Source organism: Trichosurus vulpecula, chromosome 3 (genome assembly GCF_011100635.1).
Source record: "Trichosurus vulpecula isolate mTriVul1 chromosome 3, mTriVul1.pri, whole genome shotgun sequence".
Lineage (NCBI taxonomy): Eukaryota > Metazoa > Chordata > Mammalia > Diprotodontia > Phalangeridae > Trichosurus > Trichosurus vulpecula.
Window position 1 is genome coordinate 407,462,171 of NC_050575.1, and position 22,585 is coordinate 407,484,755.

General features: G+C 41.2%; 1 protein-coding gene and 1 pseudogene across 1 annotated transcript; both read left to right on the forward strand.

Moving 5' to 3' along the window:
* LOC118841581 (zinc finger protein 331-like) lies at positions 1-21,411 on the forward strand. Its single transcript, XM_036749122.1, has 5 exons — positions 1-45; positions 659-752; positions 12,153-12,279; positions 12,962-13,057; positions 20,317-21,411. The coding sequence occupies exons 2-5, from the start codon at positions 720-722 to the stop codon at positions 21,261-21,263; spliced, it is 1,203 nt and encodes a 400-aa protein (XP_036605017.1). The 5' UTR covers positions 1-45; positions 659-719; the 3' UTR covers positions 21,264-21,411.
* Positions 21,412-21,817: 406 nt separating this feature from the next.
* LOC118841583 lies at positions 21,818-22,309 on the forward strand (annotated as a pseudogene).
* Positions 22,310-22,585: the final 276 nt, after the last annotated feature.

Sequence of the window (22,585 nt, forward strand, 5' to 3'; positions counted from 1 at the left end):
TCTTCCAGGCGCTTACAGTGGCCTGTGGGTGGCGCATGCGCAGAGGTGGATACGGCGGATGGCGTGGGGGTGGGGATAGGAGGGGGGAAGATGGACTCTGGAGGCGGAACCAGATTCAAATGCAGCCTCAGACATACCCTTGCTATATGACCCTTGGGCAAGTCCTGACGCCCTAGGCCTCAGTCCTTCCTCTGTTGCAGAGTCTTAGGGATTGAATTCGATGTAGGTTCAGTCTTTGGTCTAGATTTCGCTGACGCCTCATTTCCTCCTCCCAGCATCCTCTTCGTCCTCCAGAACCGTTCCTCCTCCGGGAAGCCTCTGATGCTGGGGATGACCCTTGCCTTCCTCGCAAAAGTGCCATCTGTTTGTCTGTTCTCCAGTTTTGTCTCTAAAAAGATGTTGGCCCAGAGACAGCGCGCCCCGGCCCCTCCCCCCTCTCTCCCCGGAGAGAAATGACTTTCTGCACCCTCCTCTCGGAGAGAAATGACAGTTTCCTATCTGCCCCCCTTCCCCAAGAGGGAAGTAACTTTCCTTCTTGCCCCTTCCGCCCCCAGCGCCATAACCCTCTTCCAGGACCCCCGCCCCCAGGGTAGAAGTGGGGATTTCTAGTACCTGAGCAGGGCAGACCTCATTCTCGTGGTTCTCCTTTCCTCCCCAGAACCTCTGCCTCTTGTGACCTCTGCCCTGCCCTACTAAGTGGGAGCCTTGAGGAAGAGGGAATGGCTCCTGTGCTGACAGCCAGGCCTGGACAGGTGAGTGCCACGTGCTGCTCGGGATACTTTCTTTCCAATATGCCATAACCCTAGAAATTGTGGCCATCAGCAAATTGTACGGAGTTAAAAGATACCATAGAGATTTCCCCACCCAACAAAAAGTTACCTTATTTTGTTTTTTAAAACATTTAAAAATTTTGATTTCCAAATTCTTTCCCTACTTCCAGCCCCTTCCCCAACCATTGAGAAGGCAAGCAACAAGATACCCATTATGCATATGATGTCATGCAAAACATTTCAACATTAGTCATGTTAAAAAACAAAGCAAATTATGCTTTAAAGTGCACTAAGTTCATCAATTCTCTCTTCATTTTTCATCATGAGTCCTTTGGAATTTTCACGGATCATTATATAGATCAGAGAAGCTAAACCTTTCACAGCTGATCATTGTTACAATATTCCTGTTACATGTACAGTGTTGTCCTGATTCTGCTCACTTCACTTTGCCTCAGTTCATAGAAGTCTTCCTTGGTTTTTCTGAAACCAACCCCCTTTTCATTTCTTAGTGCACAATAGTATTCCATCACAGTCATATGCCACATATTACTCAGTCATTCCCCAGTTCATGGACATCCGTTTAAGTTCTAATCCTTATCACCATAAAAAGCTGCTATCAATATTTTTGTACATTTAGTTCCTTTCCTGTTTTCTTTTATCTCTTTGGGATCTAGACCTAATGGAGAGATTGCTAGTATATAAAGTTTCATAGTCTTTTGAGCATAGTTCTAAATTGTTCTTCAGAATAGTTGGGTCAGTTCACAACTCCACCAGCAGGTCATTAGTGTACCTATTTTTTCTACATCTCTTCCAGCATTTACATTTTCTTTTTCTGTCATGTTAGCCAATCTGATAGGTATGAAGTGGTATCTCTGAGTTGCTTTAATTTGCATTCCTCTAGTTATTAGAACATTTTTTCATATGACTGTTGATAGCTTTGGTTTTCTCTGAAAAGTGTCTGTTCATAGCTTTGATCATTTTTAAATTGGAAAATGGTTATTTTTATAAATTTGGCCCAGTTTCCAATATATTTTAGAAATGAGGCTTGTACCAGAGAAACTTGCTGCTGCTGTCCTAACTTTCCCCATCTCCAAGGCCCACAGCTAGTGTTACTGCCCTGTGTACTCTAGACCAGCCCTCAACCCACTATCACAGGCCACTCCTGATCCCCTAAGTAGTCTTGGGCTGAAAAAAGATCTCAGTGATGTTTTGTTGGCTGTGCCATTCCAGAATTTGATTTGGTGCATTATTTTAAAGTTTTTAGGAGAGGAATTTTGGAAAAATTTGAGAAAGCTCCCTCTACTCTGCCATCTTTGCTCCACCTCACACTTTGTATATGTTTTGTATTTATAATACCATATGTGTGAATTTTGTTTCCATCTGAAGAATGTAGACTCCTAAAGGTTAGGAAATATTTTATCTTCTTTTATGACCCCTATACCTAGCATAGTACCCTTCCCATGGTGGGTACTTAATAAATACTTGTAGATTACTAAAGAGCAAGCTAAGGCTCTGACAATGGAAGTGATTGAGCAATGAGTCAAAGCCAGGATCCTCCCAGAGTAAGAGCACCAAGATTTCCTCACAAGTATATAAACCTCAAATCATATAAGCCTGTCCATGACTGGGATTCCAAAAATCAAGCCCTCTATGACCCAACACAGCCCTCCTAAGTGATATTCTTCACATGAAGTGCTTCCTGAGTGATTAGTGCCCTTTTCACCCAACTTTTACATATTCATTTGTTCACCTATTCAAGGCTACTGTATAGTCTGTACTAATCTTGCTGTTTCAAAGGAAGTAGAGTAATAGCATCAAATGTATCCTGATTTAAGATTTTAAAACATTTTCCTTGAAAAAACTGATAGATGTTAATAATACCATTTAACAAATAAGGATACTGAGGTTTGGGGAGAGGAAGCAACTTTGCAGCGATCATATGCTGAGTGTATTAGAGCTGTTTGGAATCCAAAACTTTGACAAATACCATGAACTGCCCCCATGTTTCTCACTTTCTAGTCCAACACCAGAGGAGACTAAGACTACTGGTTGAATTGGGGTGTCAGTACTACAGGGAAGCCAAGTTTCAATTTCCAGTGGGATTCTTAGAGGCCTTAAGCATTCAGAGAAGGAAGGATATAAAAAAATCTTGTAGTGGTCTCTAATATTTTCCTTTGTATCACTTGGCTCTCCTTGGGCTTTCAGTTTCAGTGTTAATTTGTGGGACGAATCAAACTTTAGTCTAGATTTTGTGTTTAAAGTCTTTCAGTCTTTAGTCAGAATGCAAGCAATTTCAGTGAGAGGCACCAGTTGATTCACAGAGATCCTGGGCATCTAATTACAAAAAAATTTTATCTGGTATTTAAAGCATGCAATAAAGAAAAAAACCAAGCTCAGTTGGGCAGTTTTGAAAGCTATTACTAATATTATTAAAAAAAAATTTCCTACAGGGGGAAATGGACAGAGGGAACTTCTTAGCTATGATATTTTTCCAACTTACAACATTGTGAAAAGCTTGATGAACAGTTTGGAATAATCAGGGCCTAATACATACTTCTTCAAATTCTATTATTATGATGGTAACCTTTAGCTTCATTTATTTAGTTTGGGGTCCCTGGGGGTTTAGATTTGCACCTTACTTATTTATGCTTTCCAGAATATTTGTATTCATTAGTTTCAGGATTTTAGCCTGATCCTTGTAGTCATTGTTTTGTTCCTTAGGCATTCATGGAATCATTATTGGAAATCATTATTTTATCAGGCATTGCGGAAGTATGGAATTCTTTGTGTTTAAGTTCTTATATGATGGATGAAACAAATGAAAAGAGCAAGAAATACACTTCTCTTGGAGTGACAACCATATGCCAAGTGGTATGAGTGATGCAAGGCATTCAAAGATTGTCATAAGAACAAAGCCCATTATGTCTATGGTGGTGCAGAAAGAGGTTACTTGGGAAACACTGGTGCCTACTGCTCTAGGCCATAGCTATCATGGAACCTGGGTCTGAGTTTCTAATCATTAATTAAATAGTATGTAGGAGATGATAATGATTAAGAGCGTAGTCTGTGAGCATATCAATAACAAAAACAACAAAAGTCATATAATTTGTCAAGAGATGCACAAAAAGCTTTTGACCAAAACAACACCCATTCCTATTGAAAACACTAGAAAGCATAGGAATAAATTGAGCTTTCTTGAAAAGGATAAATAGTATCTATCTAAAACTAAGAGCATGGGGATAAACTTGAAGCCTCCCCATTAAGATCGGGATGGCCATTATCATCACTATTATTTTATATTGTTCTAGAAATGCTAGCTATGGTAGTAAGACAAGAAAAAAAATAAAGGAATAAAAATAAGCAGCAAGGAAACAAAACTATCTTTGCCAATGATATGATGGTATACTCCAGTTACTCTAGAGAATCAACTAAAAAAATGAGCTGAAACAATGAACTTTATAGCAAAGTTGCAGGGTATAAAATAAACCCACATAAATCATCAGCATTTCTATGCACTACCAGCAAAACCTAGCAGGAAGAGATAAGAGAGTAATGAGGACCATGTTTAGGCATGGATGAGATGATAATGATAAGGAAGGATCTTGCAAGAAGGCTAAAAAAATAAAATCTTCCTTGGTTTTAGTTTTCTCTTTGAAGAATGGTTATCTTTGAACTGGGAATGATTGCCCCAAAATTTTCAACAGGAAGTGGATACCACAAGTAAAAGGAGATAGACAGGATCCAGCTGTTGTGATGGGAATTGTAATGTGTTTGTGTAGGAAATTCATGTATTCCTGAAAGATCTTGGAGCATGGAGGAGATGCCACAGGACTAGAAAAGGGGACATATGCCAGGTTTCAAAAAATAGATGCATGCTGCAAAATCTAGACCAGTGATTTCAAATTCTGGCAAATTCCTAGATTATATTGCTAAATGAATGGTTAGGGAACAATTAGAAAAGGCTGGGTTTTTTTTTTTTCTGCAGTGTTTTTTGCTGTTTCACCAATCATTTCTGGAAAAAGTCTCTCCTCCACAGTCCAAATTTTACCCTGCTTTATACCAAAGAAAAATGATTACAAAAATGTCCATTTGGTGACTCTACCTGATAATTCATACAATATTCTCCTTTGGTGGTCTCCATCTTCTATATTATGAGAAGTTACAACATCTTTTCAATTACTTAAAGTTCAGCATCTTTTCCATTTTTTAAAAGTAGTATATTTTAATAGAATAATATATTTTATAGTTCGGTTGGCTCTGCTTATTTCACACTGCATCAGTTAATATGCATCTTCCACTGCTTCTTAGAATTCCTCATATTTGTCATTTCTTACTGAATAATAATAGTCCGTTGTATTCATATGCCATTTTTTATCTAGCCATTCTTTATTCATGAGAATTCAATTTGTTGCTAGTTCATTGCTGCTCCAAAGAGTGCTCTTATAAATGATTTTGTGTATAAACTTAATTGTGCCTTTGTTCTGGTTATAGAGAAAAGGTATGGCAACATGATACGCTGAAAAACAGCTTTGGATTTGAAGTTAGGAAGACCTGGTCTCAAATGCAGATTTGCTGTTTACTCCCCTTTTGACCTTGAACAAGTCACTTTGCCTCTCTGGGCCTCATTCCCTAATTTGTAAAATGAGAAAGTTGGACTCTAAAGTCTCTTCTAGCTTTAAGTATATTAATTGGAAAGTAATGGTTCTTTAACACCCTTTCCAGCTGTAAAAAACAAACAAACCCTTTTTTTCACATATCGTTGCAGACAGGAGATAGTAGTCCCTTGTGCTTATCCTTTGCTCTCATTGCTTCAAGAGCATTGAACACGATTGTGTTCATTTCAGAGCACCACATTTTGAGAAGCACTATGATTGAATGAAGAGAGGAAGGCAACTATCTTAGTGGTGAAGAGACCAAACTGGTTGGTGGAAGGAACTGGGGATATTCAGCTTGGCTATATGTTTTGTTCTTCTTTGTCACCAAAGTACGGTTCTATAGTCTGAGTCCTTTTACACTGACTGCTCATTTTCCCAGCCAATTACTTGACTTTTGAGCTCTTTGTCAGGGTGTGACTGCTTTCATGCTGGAGAGTACTCTGTCCCAAGCTTCAGGGGTTTTGCGCTGCTGTTTTCAAAGTAACTTCTTTTCTGAGATGGTATGATACTCCTCTTCTGGCCTGTGCTCTGGTCTGTGAGTACAAGCCCTCCTTTCTGCTGTGTAACTACCAGGAGGACTCCCTCTCCACAGCCACCACAGGCTCTGCCACCCCAGTGCTCCCCCTCCTTCAAGGACTGCCAGCCAGGACTGTGATTCAGATCCAAGGAGGGCAAAGCAAGAGAATGCTGCCTCAGTGCCAGCAAAGAGATCCCTGTGTTCCTGTTCTGATCAGCTGCTTTATTCCCTACACCATCTGTGGGCCTGGAGCTCCAGAAGCAACTGCCACCGCTGCTGCTGCTGCTGCTGCTGCAGCCACCTCTACTACCTTGGGGCTAGGGCCACACTGCCCAGGTCTAACAGTTTTCCCACTGACATGCTAAGTTGTCTTTGGCGTTTATAGGTTGAGAAGTCTGGAAACTGCCACAGCTGCCAATGATTCAGTGCCCTGAGGCCTGCTCTGCCTGGTCTACTCAGGCCTGGTCTGTCCTGGTGTGGCTGATGCTGGGCTGTGTGCTTCACTCCCTGCATGGTGTGATAAACCCTTCCCAGTGACCATCCAGGCTGTCTTAGGCTGGAGACTTGTTTCTCTCTGTTATTTTGTGGGTTCTGTAGCTCTAGAATTTGTTTAGTCATTTTTACAGGTGTTTGGAGGTATTTGGGGGAGAGCTGAAGGAAGTCCCTGTTTTCTGACCACCATCTTGGCTCCGCCCCCCCCCCCCAACTATTTTATTTTTAAGGAAATAGTCATATTACTGCTTCAGCTTAGGGCTGAAGTAGGAGCCTTGGGTGCACATTGTAGAAAACGAAGCTTAAATCAATGTCATTGGATCCATTAACAACAATAAGCACTTATTAAGCACCTACTGTTTGCCAGGCATTGTGCTGAGTGCTAAGGAAATAAGGGAAAAAGTAGCTCCTGCTTTTAAAAAGCTTGAAGTCTAATGGAAGATGAATTCTTAAGTGCCTTCTATGGCCCAGGCACTGTACTGGGTTGCAAATATTTAAATGAAGCTTTCCCTATTGTCAGTGAGCTTACATTAGAACTTCAAAACAAAGGTGGAGAGGATTATGAGAAGATGGCAGAGTAGGTCAGAAAATTCCAACCCTTCAAGATTTTTCCCCCACAAAAGTGATAAAATAGTACCTCAGGCGAACATAGAATGGTACAAATAAATAAAAGTAGGGGCATAAGAGAAGTCCTCCTGGGGTGATTGGAGAAGATCTGAAGACAGATTCCAGGATGAGTTTTGGTCCCTGTGAAGAATGAACACTAGCAGGCCTAGGGTTTGCTTAAACAACAAGTGACAAGCCCTTTGGTTAGCTGGGTTGGGAGGCTGCCTCAGCCCCAGCCACAGGAACTTTTACCCCCGAGCACAGTGAAGGGAGTTGGGTATCTGAGCTGGAGAAGATTGAGGGAACCTGTGCTGATAAGGAACAGCAGACCCAGCTGTTCTGAGGAGATGCTGCTGGGGGCAAGAAGAACTAGCACACATCAGGTGAGTACAGAAGCAGTGGAGTGGGGGTGCTGCTAGGTATGGGCACTTTCAAGGAGGCTGGAGGTCTTGGTTTCAATTCTAGGCCAGAGGGGAAAACTGAATGAGGATCTGAGGCCAGAGGCACCATCACCCATACTGCAGGACTAGAGGTGATGAAAAAGAACTAAGCTAGTGTGAATTTTTTAAAAAAATGCACAGGCAAAGGAGAAAGAATCCAACCATAGGGAGTTACTATGGGAATAGAAAAGATCAAGGTTTCTCTTCAAAGGATACTGAAGCAAATAAACCCTCTTCTACCACAAAGAGGAACATCAAGTGGTCACCTGCCCAAAAAGAATTCATAGAAGAACTTAAAAAAGATTTTAAAAATCAAATAAGAGAGATTGAGGAAAAGCTTATAGAAAAAAAAAGAACAATCCAGGAAAAACAATAAGATTATGAAAGGAAAGTCAACCATTTAGAACAGGAGATCCAGAATCTTAAGGAAGAAAATGACTCCTAGAAAATCAGAATTGGGCAAGGGGAAGCCAGCGAAGTTATAAGAGATCAAGAAATATGGCAAGGGAGAGTGAGCCAGTCCCACCTCTGCCAAAATGGCTTCCACCAACCCCTCCTACTGCCACCCCAGCCTGGGGTCTCATACCTGGGCCCTTGCTGAGTGTGCTGCCTGTGGTGGGGGTGGTGCGCCCCCCACCTCCACCTCCCCCATCGCTGACCCTGGTGCTGAGCAGTGGGCCCCCCAGTCCCTGCCCCCCCCCCGGCGCCTAGCCATTCGAGTCAAGAGGGTGTTGACCTTTGCTGGCCGCAGCACCTCAGCACCCCACCCCCCCAAACAAGACCCCCCAGCTGGATGGGGAGGGGGAGTCCCCCAAGAGGAACCCCCCCATCAGTGGGGGCCTTGGGCAGTGGATTGAGCAGAGTACGGATGAAAACACCCACTGTCCAGGGAGTCCTTGACCTGGATGCTCCTGGGGAACCTCGTGGGGGAGAAAGTCCCACGACCCTTCCTGATCAGGCCCCATTGCTACTGCTGCTGGACTGTAGCTTCCCCAAGGTCTCTGATGGCCCCCCAGACCTGCTGCTTGAGCCCCAGTGGCACCACTACTCAGGTGAGGCATCCAGTTCAGAGGATGATCCTCCATCCCCTGAAGACAAGGAGAACTAGGATCCCAGGCAGGCAGGGCCCCACTTTCACTTTGAGATCAGCAGTGAAGATAGCTTCAGTGTGGAAGCTGAGGGGGCTTGGAGGGGGCATGGCAGGCGTTGATTGAGAAGGTCCAGGAGGCCTGGGGTCATGCCCGGCTCAGGCACCTCCTTCAGTGGGATGAGTGGTGCACAGCTCTTGGGGATCCACCATGATGCTGTGATCTTCCTGGCTGAGCAGCTGCCAGGGGCCCAGCACTGCCACCACTACAAGTTCCGATACAACCAGCAAGGGGAAGGGCAAGAAGAGCCTCCCCTGAATGCTCACAGTGCTGCCCGGGCAGAAGTCAACCTCTGGAAATGCACCTTCGACATGTTCAACTTCCTGGCATCCCAGCATCGAGTGCTGCCTGAGGGGGCTGCCTGTGATGAGGAGGAGAATGAGGTGCAGCTCAGGTCTACCAGGCGTGCCACCAGTTTGGAGCTGCCCATGGCCATGCGCTTCCATCACCTTAAGAAGACATCCAAAGAGGCTGTGGGGGTCTACAGATCAGCCATCCATGGCTGAGGCTTGTTTTGTAAACGCAACATCGATGCTGGGGAGATGGTCATCGAGTACTTCGGACGTAGTCATCCACTCAGTGCTCACGGACAAGCGGGAGAAGTACTACGATGGGAAGGGCATCGGGTGCTGGACGACTTTGGCGTGATGGACGCCACCATGCACGGCAATGCCGCGCATTTCATCAACCACTCGTGTGAGCCCAACTGCTTCTCGAGGGTGATCCATGTGGAGGGCCAGAAGCACATCATGATCTTCGCTCTCTTCCGCATCTTCAGTGGGGAGGAACTCACCTATGACTACGAGTTCCCCATCGAGGATGCCAGCAATAAGCTGCCCCACAACTGTGGGGCCAAGCGCTGTCACGCTTCCTCAACTGACCCCCAAGCTGTGGGCCCCTGGCCTGGCCCTGAGGGGACCCCACCCGCATACCTTACTATCTTATCTCCCCCCTCCCCAACCTCCGCACGTGTCCCCAGGGAGCCCTGCCTGCCCCTTCCAGTTACCACCTGCCTGCAGGGTCCAGGATGTGGATATATTGTACAAAGGTTTCTAAATCTCTTCTTTTCTATGCACTTTTTTTATTTAAAAGGTGGGGCCCCAGGAGGGACTCCCCCCACAATAAAGTCCGTCAGTGTTTGGAAAAAAAAAGAGATCAAGAAATAATAAAACAACATATAAAGAATGAAAAAATAGAAGAGAATATGAAATATCTCATAAGAAAAACAATTGATCTGGAGAACAGATCAAGAAGAGAAAACGTAAGATTAATCACACTATCTGAAAGCTATGCTAAAAAGAATCTTGACATAATGATAATATACAATATTAATATATACATACAATAATACGAGAAATAAGGAAAATTGTCCTGAACAATTAGGACAAGAGGGAAATGTAGAAATAGAAAAAATCCACCTATCACCACCTGGAAGAGATCTTATGAGGAAAACCCTTAGGAATATTATAGTCAAATTCTGAAACCCCCAGCTCAAGGATAAAACATTATGAGCAACAAGAAAAAACAATTTAAATATGGCAGTGCTACAATTAGAAACACACAAAACCTAGCAGTGGAAACACTAAAAGACCACAGGTCCTGGAACATTATATAATGAAGAGCAAAAGAACCGGGATTCTGGCTGAAAATAAACCCAGCAAAGGTAAGCATAATCCTGAATTTAAAAAAACTGACATTTAATGAATTGTCAGAGTTTTAGGACTTTATTTAAAAAAAAAAAACCTGAACTTAATAGAAGATATGACATACAAGAGCCAAGAGAAATATAAGGTACATACCTAAGACTAATTACAAGGTAATCAATAAGGACAGACTGCTTCCCTTTTATGTATGTAAAATGTAAAACCTATATCTAAGATTGTTATTTATAATTGGGTAGTTTGTAAGAAAGATTGAGGTAGACCTGAGTATGATAGGACTTTAAAAAGTAAAACCATTTAGGAAAAAGCTGAAAAGAGTAATTATCTTGTATAAATGAGGTCAAGAGGAAGAGTAGATACAGAGGAATAAGATGGGGGAGAAGAGGGCTGTTAGATCTGGAAACCTGCTTTCATTGGGAATAGGTTCAAGAGGGAACAATACATACATATCTAGAATAATATAAAAGTCTAAATTCAGAAAGAAATAAAACACTAAGGGGATAGGGGAGGGGATCAGGGAGGGATCTCTACAGAGGAGGCTGAGGGAATATGTTAAAGGGAGGTATAGAAAATGTCAACTATTACTAAGTTTGTTCTTAGACAAACAAAATTGGACTGCATGTGTGTGTTTATTTCTCTCCAAGTGTGTGGAACATGCACATAGAGATATGTATGGGAGCTCATTGTAAGACAGTGAACCCAAGGATGGACAGACAAAAGAGACCTTATACCTTCAGAGCAATTCCCTCTCACCCTTCCCTCCTTTCTTGGCTCGGGATGCCTACCTCAGCCAAAATTATAGTTAACCATGACATGAGAAAGGAATTTCTTAACTGGATAGGTTGTAAATACAATAAGATCAGAGAATGTCAAGATGTCAGTTGAAATTACAGATCCAGGATGTCTGTGTTTCTTTTACTATTAACATGACATAAGAAAACATAAGAAAAGTCCTGTTATTTAACATAGTGTCTGGTTCAAGGTGCCTTGTCTTTGGTAGTCATAAACAGAAGAATGCCCCTGGTCAGCTTCATCTGGCCTTGTACTTGCTTACACAGGAAGGGGCATTTTGAGTTCATTCAGAGAGCAAAGCCTAACTGTTATGCCAGAGCACACAAAACATTATCATAGATAAACTCAGAGTGGGCCACAATGGCTCTCCTGATTGGCCAGTCCATGTTTAAGCCTTTCTCAGGTCTTGGGGGTTCAGAATGGTTTGAGGAGGGGTCTACAAAGGGTGTTTAGATTAATGGAAGTGGGAGGGTAGGGCAGGGATTCCTGGAGGGGTGTAGGTTAAGTAATAGGAGGGCAAGTTAATGGGTAAAAGTAAATTAGAGGAGTCAGGAGGGATATGAAATAAGCGATATGCACAAACATAAAGATCAAGAGTAGAATTTGTCAGGGAAAGTGTATGTCTATGTATTTGCATACATGTGTATGTGTGTATATATATATATATACATATATATATATATCTGTGTATATCTATATAAATATATCCGTGCTTAATTGTAGCCTGGTGTGGGGAGGAGGGGAAAAAGAACAAAGTACACAACAGAGAACCAAAGAAAACTTACAAGGAAGCAAAGAAAAGGTGGAAAACTCAACACAACATGTAATATTTATTATACAGGCTTTCCTGAAATGGAAATTTATTGCTATATGTTTCAAATCCTCTCTTATGTTCTGCTGTGCACATGACATATTTTTCCCTTATTTTGTATTTGTTTCAGTATTTAAGTTTGTAATGTTTATTTTTCTTTTCTCTTGTGTATATAAGTTTTAGTATTTAAGTCTAAAACTAAAAACAAAAACAAAACCAGAGCTATACCTGGGTAAGCACAAATATTTTTGGTGTTTCAGGAATCAGTGACATTCAAGGATGTGGCTGTGGAATTCACCTGGGAGGAGTGGGTACAATTGAACCCATCTCAGAAAAAGTTATACAGGGATGTGATGCTGGAGAACTATGGGAATTTGGTTTCTTTGGGTAAGAACAGCTACCCCATTGGAGTCTTGATACATACTATGGAGACTTTCAGGATTTTAACAGTTTACTCTTTGGCATACTAAAGGAAGTTATTCCTAATCCTTTTGTTGCCAAGAGACAGAGTACTTGTGCTACCTGTTTCTAGGAAAAAGGTCTTTACTTGTTATTCTTGAGAGTGTATCTTCTTCACTCTGTTGCTTCAAATCCACAATTTTCTGTTTAACCTCAGTGTAAGTATCATCTAAACAGGGAGTGAATCAAATGAACTAATTTTCCTAAGTCCCTTTTTGTAACCCATTCCCTCATAATATAAAATATCCTTCAGTGGTCCTTTGTAACTATCTTTGGGTCTTCCTAGCATGTCTACTTTTTTTTTTTCCCAAAGAGACCTTGAACTAATTTTTAATTCTTTTATTGTTTCATGAATGCTTTAAAAAAAAAAGTCATTTTTTCCCTTGCCTATCCCTATCCCATCTAAAAAATCCAGAATCCTACCTTTCCCTCTAGATAGCCCATTGAGCCTCCTCAGGTTGAAAAAATAAAATGAGACAAAATTAACTAACATAGCCAGTGTCCTTGATACATTCTCTTTATTCCCCCTACCATTCTACTAAGAGTTTGAAGAAGTATGATGGAATTCCAAAATAACTGTTTCTTGCACTTTTTCATTTTCAACTAACAGGATTTGCAGTTTGTAAACCAGATGTGATCTACCAGTTGGAAAGAAAGGAAGCATCTTGGATGCCAGGGGCAGATATTCCAAGAAGGAGCTGTACAGGTGACTATAAAAATCAGGCACTGCAAAATACAGCTGTATTGGTCATTTTAGGTCAAAGCTTTTATAAAATGTTGAAAAAGGTGGTCTTATTAAAGCTTCTTTGGCCTGGTAAGAGAAGCTGAGACTTTAAAATGTCACTTTTTAACTCAAGAAGTTTCTCTTTTATTCTTCTCTTTACTCACATGTATCTCTACTCTCAAAGAATGTTGTTGCCTCAGAATGGGGTAGGTATTTCTCGTATGTTGATTGAAAATTGTCTCATCTTAAGCAGGCATTTTCCTACCTCATTTCCATCAATTCATTCTCCCTTTTAAGATAAACATATTTAGATATTAACAGTATACCCTTTTCACTTCTGAGTCCCCTTCTGATATTTTCTTGTTTTGTTTTTATGATTATATTGCTTTGCTCCTGTTCCTTTTTAAAATAGTTAATCATAAATCAGTTCCCCTTTCTTCAGTCTACCATTTTTACAACAGAATGTTTTCCTTTATGCTTCGAAATTATATTCGTACAGTAATATGTTTATATGACAGGACTTGTTTAGCCATAACCCCATTTTTGAACCTATAGGTTTTCAGTGTTTTGCTATTTCACAAAAACCTACTGTGGATTTTTAAAAGAGAGCTCTTTGTTTGCTTTCAACAACATTTTGAGGATGCTGACCCAGTAGTGGGATCACTGGATCAAAGGATATGATCAGTTTTGGAGATCTAGCTTAAATTGCTATGTTAATTTTCAGAAAATATGGTAGCACAGCTTAATAAGTACCTATTTCTACATAACTCCCAAATTTGTTATCATTTTAAAGTATCTTTGCTAATCTGACAGCTATTTGGTAATGCCTCCAAATTGCTTTCATTTTTATTTCTGTGATTACAGGAGTTTCAGTAATACTTCTAGTAATTATTAATTATTTGTCTTGTTAAAAATGCCTGTATGTCTTGATCATTTACCTTTTTGGAATTGAATCTTACTCTTACAAATTTGAATCAATTCCTTACAAAATAACTATGTTGGAGTTTTAGAAAAAATGTATAGCAACAATTGTCTGATGTTACCTCCTTTCCTCTTATTTCTTCTGTTTACTTCATGTCTCTTTCTATCTCTACTTCTCACTCCAAACTCATCAGTTCTTTTTTTTCATTGTTTTTTCCCTTTCTATTTTTTTCTTTTTTTAAATTTATTTAGTATATTTAGTTTTCAGCATTGATTTTCACAAGAGTTTGAATTACAAATTTTCTCCCCATTTCTACCCTCCTCCCCATTCCAAGATGGCGTATATTCTGGTTGCCCTGTTCCCCAGTCAGCCCTCCCTTCTGTCACCCCACTCCCCTTCCATCCCCTTTTCCCTTCCTTTCTTGTAGGGCAAGATGAATTTCTACCCCCCGTTGCCTGTGTATCTGATTTTCTAGTTGCATGGAAGAACTTTTCTTTTTTGTTTTTTTAACATCTGTTTTTAAAGCTTTGAGTTCCAAATTCTCTCCCCTCTTCCCTTCCTGCCCACCCTCCCTAAGAAGTCAAGCAATTCAACATAGGCTACATGTGTATCATTATGTATAACCCTTCCACAGTACTCATGTTGTGAAAGACTAACTATATTTTGCTCCTTCCTAACCTATCCCCCTTTATTGAATTTTCTCCATTGACCCTGTCCCCTTTCAAAAGTGTTTGTTTTTGATTACCTCCACCCCCATCTGCCCTCCTTTCTATCATCCCCCCCCCCCTTTTTATCTTCTTCCTTCTTCTTTCCTGTGGGGTAAGATACCCAATTGAGTATGTATGGTATTCCCTCCTCAGGTCAATTCTGATGAGAGCAAGATTCACTCATTCCCCCCCTCACCTGCCTTCTCTTCTCTTCCTACAGAACTGCTTTTTCTTGCCACTTTTATGCGAGATAATTTACCCCATTCTATCTCTCCCTATCTCCCTCTCTCAATAAATTCCTCTCTCATCCCTTAATTTGATTTTATTTCCTTTAGATATCTTCCCTTCATCTTCAACTCACCCTGTGTCCGCTCTCTCTCTCTCTCCATATATATATACATACATGTATACATACATACACATTCACTTATACATATATATATGCATATTGCCTTCAGCTACCCTAATACTGAGGTCTCATGAATCATACACATCATCTTTCCATGTAGGAATGTAAACAAAACAGTTCAACTTTAGTAAGTCCCTTGCAATTTTTTTTCTTGTTCTTTTTCTTGATTACCTTTTCATGTTTCTCTTGATTCTTGTGTTTGAAAGTCAAATTTTCTATTCAGCTCTGGTCTTTTCACTGAGAAAGCTTGAAAGTCCTCTATTTTATTGAAAGTCTATATTTTGCCTTGGAGCATGATACTCAGTTTTGCTGGGTAGGTGATTCTTGGTTTTAATCCTAGCTCCATTGACCTCCGGAATATCGTATTCCAAGCCCTTTGATCTCTTAATGTTGAAGCTGCCAGATCTTGGGTCATTCTGATTGTGTTTCCACAATACTCAAATTGTTTCTTTCTGGCTGCTTACAGTATTTTCTCCTTGATCTGGGAACCCTGGAATTGGGCAACAATATTCTTAGGAGATTTCTTTTTGGGATCTATTTCAGGAGGTGATCGATGGATTCTTTCAATTTCTATTTTTCCCTGTGGCTCTAGAATATCAGGGCTGTTCTCCTTGATAATTTCTTGAAGGATGATATCTAGGCTCTTTTTTTGATCATGGCTTTCAGGTAGTCCAATAATTTTTAAATTATTTCTCCTGGGGGGGCGGAGCCAAGATGGCAGCTGGAAAGCAGGGACCAGCCTGAGCTCCCTGCCAAGCCCCTCCAAAAACCTATAAAAAATGGCTCTGAACCAATTCTAGAACGGCAGAACCCACAGAACAGCAGAGGGAAGCAGGGCTCCAGCCCAGGACAGCCTGGATGGTCTCTGGGTGAGGTCTATCCCGCACGGAGCTGGGAGCTGGGAACGGAGTGGAGCAGAGCCCAGCCTGAGCGACTTGGACCATCGAGACCAGAAGCCGGGCGGAGGGGGCCCTAGCGCCCTGATTCAGTGAGCTGCGGCAGTTACGAGACTTCTCAACCCACAAACACCAAAGACTGCTGAGAAGGTTAGTGGGAAAAGCTGTGGCAGTGGAAGGAGTTCCTGGTTCGGCTTCCAGCCCTGGGGGCAGCGGAGGTGGTGCAGCTACAGCTGTTGTTACTTCCGGCCCCAGGCCCACCTGGTGGGAGGAATTAAGTGGCGGATCAGAGCAGGGGTGCACAGCCTGCCGAAGATCTGAGCCCAGTTCGGGTTGGGGGTCCTTGGGGAAGGAGCAGTGCTGGTGCGGCAGAGCTGGCACCTCCCCCCCAAACGTGGAACATAGAACTCTGTAGTCTACAAGCAGTCATACCCCACTGAAAAACTCAAAGGTCAAGTTAGTTGGCTGGGATTATGGCCAGGCAGCGAAAACGCACCGAGATTCAGTCTCAGACTCTGCATTCTTTCTTTGCTGACAACGAAGACCAAAACATACAGACAGAAGAAATTAATAAAGTCAAAGAGCCTACAACAGAAACCTCCAAGAAAAACATGAACTGGTCCCAGGCCATGGAAGAGCTCAAAAAGGATTTGGAAAAGCAAGTTAGAGAAGTAGAGGAAAAATTGGGAAGAGAAATGAGAAGGATGCGAGAAAACCATGAAAAACAAGTCAATGACTTGCTAAAGAAGACCCAAAAAAATACTGAAAAATACACTGAAGAAAACAACACCTTAAAAAACAGATTAACTGAAATGGCAAAAGAGCTCCAAAAAGCCAATGAGGAGAAGAATGCCTTGAAAGGCAGAATTAGCCAAATGGAAAAGGAGGTCCAAAAGACCACTGAAGAAAATACTACTTTAAAAATTAGACTGGAGCAAGTGGAAGCTAGTGACTTTATGAGAAACCAGGATATTATAAAACAGAACCAAAGGAATGAAAAAATGGAAGACAATGTGAAATATCTCCTTGGAAAAACCACTGACCTGGAAAATAGATCCAGGAGAGATAATTTAAAAATTATTGGACTACCTGAAAGCCATGATCAAAAAAAGAGCCTAGATATCATCTTTCAAGAAATTATGAAGGAGAACTGCCCTGATATTCTAGAGCCACGGGGCAAAATAGAAATTGAAAGAATCCATCGATCGCCTCCTCAAATAGATCCAAAAAAGAAATCTCCTAGGAATATTGTCGCCAAATTCCAGAGCTCCCAGATCAAGGAGAAAATATTGCAAGTAGCCAGAAAGAACAATTTGAGTATTGTGGAAACCCAATCAGAATAACCCAGGATCTGGCAGCTTCTACATTAAGAGATCGAAGGGCTTGGAATGCGATATTCCGGAGGTCAATGGAGGTAGGATTAAAACCTCGAATCACCTACCCAGCAACACTGAGTATCATGCTCCAAGGCAAAATATGGATTTTCAATAAAATAGAGGACTTTCAAGCTTTCTCAGTGAAAAGACCAGAACTGAATAGAAAATTTGACTTTCAAACATAAGAATCAAGAGAAGCATGAAAAGGTAATCAAGAAACAGAATTTGCAAGGGACTTACTAAAGTTGAACTGTTTTGTTTACATTCCTACATGGAAAGAGGACATGGATGATTCATGAGACCTCAGTATTAGGGTAGCTGAAGGGAATATGCATATATATATATATATATATATATATATATATATATATATATATATATGTTTATGTATATATATATAAGTGAATGTATATGTATGTATATATCTATGTGTATATATATATGTGTGACACAGGGTGAGTTGAAGATGAAGGGAAGATATCTAAAAGAAATAAAATGAAATTAAGGGATGAGAGAGCATCATACTGAGAGAGGGAGATAGGGAGAGATAGAATGGGGTGGATTATCTCACATAAAGGTGGCAAGAGGAAGCAGTTCTGTGGGAGGAGGGGAGAGGGCAGGTGAAGGGGGAATGAGTGAACCTTGCACTCATCAGATTTGGCCTGAGGAGGGAATACCATACATACTCAGTTGTGTATCTTACCCCACAGGAAAGAAGAGGGAGGAAGAAAAAAAAATAAAAGGGGGGGGATGATGGAGGGGAGGGCAGATGGGGGTGAAGGTAATCAAAAACAAACACTTTGGAAAGGGGACAGGGTCAAGGGAGAAAATTCAATAAAGCGGGATGGGTTGGGAAGGAGCAAAATGTAGTTAGTCTTTCACAACATGAGTATTATGGAAGGGTTATACATAATGATACACATGTGGCCTAGGTTGAATTGCTCGACTTCTTAGGGAGGGTGGGTGGGAAGGGAAGAGGGGAGAGAATTTGGAACTCAAAGTTTGAAAATCAGATGTTCAAAAACAAAAAAAGTTTTTGTATGCAACTAAAAAATAAGATACACAGGCAATGGGGCGTAGAAATTTATCTTGCCCTACAAGAAAGGAAGGGAAAAGGGGATGAGAGGGGAGGGGGGTGATAGAGGGGAGGGCTGACTGGGGAACAGGGCAACCAGAATATAAGCCATCTTGGACTGGGCGGGGAGGGTAGAAATGGGGAGAAAATTTGTAATTTGAACTATTGTGAAAATCAATGCTGAAAACTAAATATGTCAAATAAATAAATTTAAATTAAAAAAAAATTATTTCTCCTGGATCTATTTTCCAGGTCAGTGGTTTTTCCAATGAGATATTTCACAGTGGCTTCCATTTTTTCGTTCCTTTGGTTCTGTTTTGTAATATCTTGATTTCTCATCAAGTCACTCCCTTCTACTTGCTCCAATCTAATTTTTAAGGTAGTATTTTCTTCAGTGGTCTTTTGGACCTCCTTTTCCATTTGGCTAATTCTGCCTTTCAAGGCATTCTTCTCCTCATTGGCTTTTTGGAGCTCTTTTGCCATTTGAGTTAGTCTATTTTTTAAGGTGTTATTTTCTTCAGTATATTTTTCAGTATTTTTTTGGGTCTCCTTTAGCAAGTCATTGACTTGTTTTTCATGGTTTTCTCGCATCCTTCTCATTTCTCTTCCCAGTTTTTCCTTTACTTCTCTAACTTGCTTTTCCAAATCCTTTTTGAGCTCTTCCTGAGAACCAGTTCATGTTTTTCTTGGAGGCTTTTGTTGTAGGCTCTTTGACTTTGTTAACTTCTTCTGTCTGTATGTTTTGGTCTTCTTTGTCACCAAAGAAAGAATCCAAAGTCTGAGACTGAATCTGGGTGTGTTTTCACTGCCTGGCCATATTCCAAGCCAACTAACTTGACCCTTGAGTTTTTCAGCGGGGTATGACTGCTTGTAGACTAAAGAGTTCTATGTTCTACGTTTGGGGGGGATGCGTCAGTTCTGCTACACCAGCACTCCTCCTTCCCCAAAAACCCCCAACCCAGACTGGACTTAGATCTTCAGCAGGCTCTTCACTCCTGCTCTGATCCGCCACTTAATTCCTCCCACCAGGTAGGCCTGGGGCCGGAAGCAACTGCAGCTGTACTTCTGTAGCTGCCACACCTCCGCTGCCCCCAGGGCGGTAGCGCAACCTCGAACTCCTTCCACTCCCACAGCTTTTCCCACTAACCTTCTCTGTTGTCTTTGGTGTTTGTGAGTGGAGAAGTCTGGTAACTGCTGCAGCTCACTGATTCAGGGTGCTGGGGCATGCTCCACCCGGCTCCCGGTCTGGTTGTTCCGCGCCGCTCACACTGGGCTCGGCTCCCCTTGGCTCCCCTCTGCTCCCAGCTCCGTGCAGGATAGACCTCACCCAGAGACCATCCACGATGTCCTGGGCTGGAGCCCTGCTTCCCTCTGCTGTTTTGTGGGTTCTCCAGTTCTAGAATTGGTTCAGAGCCATTTTTTATAGGTTTCTGGAGGGACTTGGTGGGGAGCTCATGCTAGTCCCTGCTTTCCAGCTGCCATCTTGGCTCCGCCCCCATTCTCCTTCCCTTTCTATTTTCACCTGATATGCTAAGGATATATTTGCAAGCTCTCAAATCATTTATGTTTTGTGGATAGTCTTTCATTTCCTTATTCCATTCATATGTCAGTCATTTAGAGTAGAGTAAGGACTTATTCATCTTCCAGGTAATTTCATTCCATCAATTCATTTACATATGTTAGGTTTGAGTCTTTATACTTTCACAAGATAAATTGATCCTTATTGAAAGATCAGTAACAGTTTTCTCAAGTGGGAAGGTCTATTAGAATAGCTCTAAAACCTTTGAGCCACCAGGAACCTTGGGAAAAGGAAGGACAAAAAAGGCAGTTAATCAGCTCTTTATTCTTCCTTTCAGAGAGCAAACAACTTAATGGAAAGAAACCTTATGTGTGTAGTGAATGTGGAAAAGCCTTCAGAAGGAGGGCTCATCTTACTGTGCATCAGAGAATTCATACTGGAGACATTCTTTTTGAATGTAAGGAGTGTGGTAAGGCTTTCCACTACAATTCAGCACTTATTCTACATCAAAGAATTCATACTGGAGAGAAACCTTATGAATGTACTGAATGTGAGAAGGCTTTCAGGAGTAAGACACAACTTACTGTGCATCAGAGAATTCATACTGGAGAGATTCTTTATGAATGTAAGGAGTGTGGGAAGGCTTTTCACTACAACTCAGAACTTATTCGACATCAAAGAATTCATACTGGAGAGAAACCTTATGAATGTATTGTCTGTGGGAAGGCCTTCAGGAGGAAGCCACATCTTACTGTGCATCAGAGAATTCATACTGGGGAGAAACCTTATGAATGTAGTGAATGTGGGAAGGCCTTCAAGAGGAAGGCACAACTTACTGTGCATCAAAAAATTCATACTGGAGAGATGCTTTTTGAATGTAAGGAGTGTGGGAAGGCTTTCCACTACAACTCAGCACTTATTCTACATCAAAGAATTCATACTGGAGAGAAACCTTATGAATGTACTGTATGTGGGAAGGCCTTCAGGATGAAGGCACGTCTTACTGTGCATCAGAGAATTCATACTGGAGAGATTCTTTATGAATGTAAGGAGTGTGGGAAGGCTTTCCACTACAACTCAGAACTTATTCCACATCAAAGAATTCACACAGGAGAGAAACCTTTTGAATGTATTGTGTGTGGAAAGGCCTTCCGCCGGACTGTAGATCTTACTCAACATCAGAGCATTCATACTGGAGAGAGACCTTATGAATGCAATGAATGTGGGAAGACCTTCACACTGAAGAAGTATCTTGTTCAGCATCAAAGAATTCATTCTGGCTAGGAACCTTGTGAGTGTAATGTATATAGGAAGGCCTTTGGACTGACAACACTACTTTATGTACATCACAATTCTTCCTGGAGAGATTCTTCATGAATGTAAGGAGTGTGAGTAAGCCTTCCATTACAACTCAGATCTTATTAGCTATCAAAGAATTCATACTGGAGAGAAATCTTATGAATTTAGTGAATGTGGGAAGGCCTTCAGGAGGAAGGCACATCTTACCTTCATCAGAGGATTCATACTAGAGAGAAATGTTATGAATGTAATGAATGTGGGAAGACCTTCAGACTGAGGACACAACTTCCTCAGCATTCAGAGCATCCATTCTGGAGAGAAGTCTTAGGGATGTTGAGACAATCTTCAGATTGAGAACTCAACTTACTCAACATCATGAAATTCAGGTGGTTTCTTCTGTTCACACTGCACCTGCAGCTAGGGTCCCAGGCTAGCATCCTTTGAAGGTCACTGGCAAGATGAGCCTTTGGTATAGTGGGGCCTGGAAATAAAAGTGTCTCCTGTGGCAGTAGCCTTGCTCAAGTCGTGACTTTTCTCCAGGAAGAAAGCAGGAAATGGCAGTTGAGGAGCTCTTTTGGCTTCTTGACAATGAGATGGTGACTAGCATCTACAAGTTTGCAAAGCCAGGGGGAGGGGAAAATGGAAGATGCATTACTAAGCTGGAAAGCATGGATTTTAGAGTGGGAAAAGGCTTGATAGAAAGGTTTACAAAGGATACTCCAAGGTTCAAGGATGAATTAGATATACTGAAATTCATTTGCAAGGTTTTTGGGACCAGTATTTTAAAGACAAAATGATAATCTAAGGACAAATCATTAGGGTATGTATGTGCTTCAGCAGAACAAATATTGACTCCTGACTCATGTCTTTAGGAAAGCAGTATTTAGATCATGCATCTAAGTATTTACATTTACATGTGGCTTAATCAAAGATGGCTTATCAAATTTGAGGATAAAAAGTATTGTGACAGTGAAAATGTCAGCAATTCAGCTTGTAAATTTCAAGTGATGATACAGAAGATATAGCATGCACTCAAATGCTTCTACAATGTAAGGAGATCAAATTATTGATGTATAAATTTTTTTAAATAGTAACTTTTGACTCACTGGTATTGTTATAACTTTCTATGATACATTGATTCATGTAAGCTCTATGTTAATTTATTTTATGATGTAAAATGGGCTCTCAAGTAAGGTTACCATATTATAGTATATATATATATATATCATCTGATGGAATGGGAGAGTATCAAAGAAAATTTTACCGAGACCCTATACTGTAGCTCTATTACAGTATACCAAATATTT

Coding starts and splice junctions, on each gene's coding strand:
- LOC118841581 (XM_036749122.1), top strand. CDS start 720: ATGGCTCCTGTGCTGACAGCCAGGCCTGGACAG. Junction 753..12,152: donor TGACAGCCAGGCCTGGACAG/GTGAGTGCCACG, acceptor TTGGTGTTTCAG/GAATCAGTGACATTCAAGGA. Junction 12,280..12,961: donor TGGGAATTTGGTTTCTTTGG/GTAAGAACAGCT, acceptor TTCAACTAACAG/GATTTGCAGTTTGTAAACCA.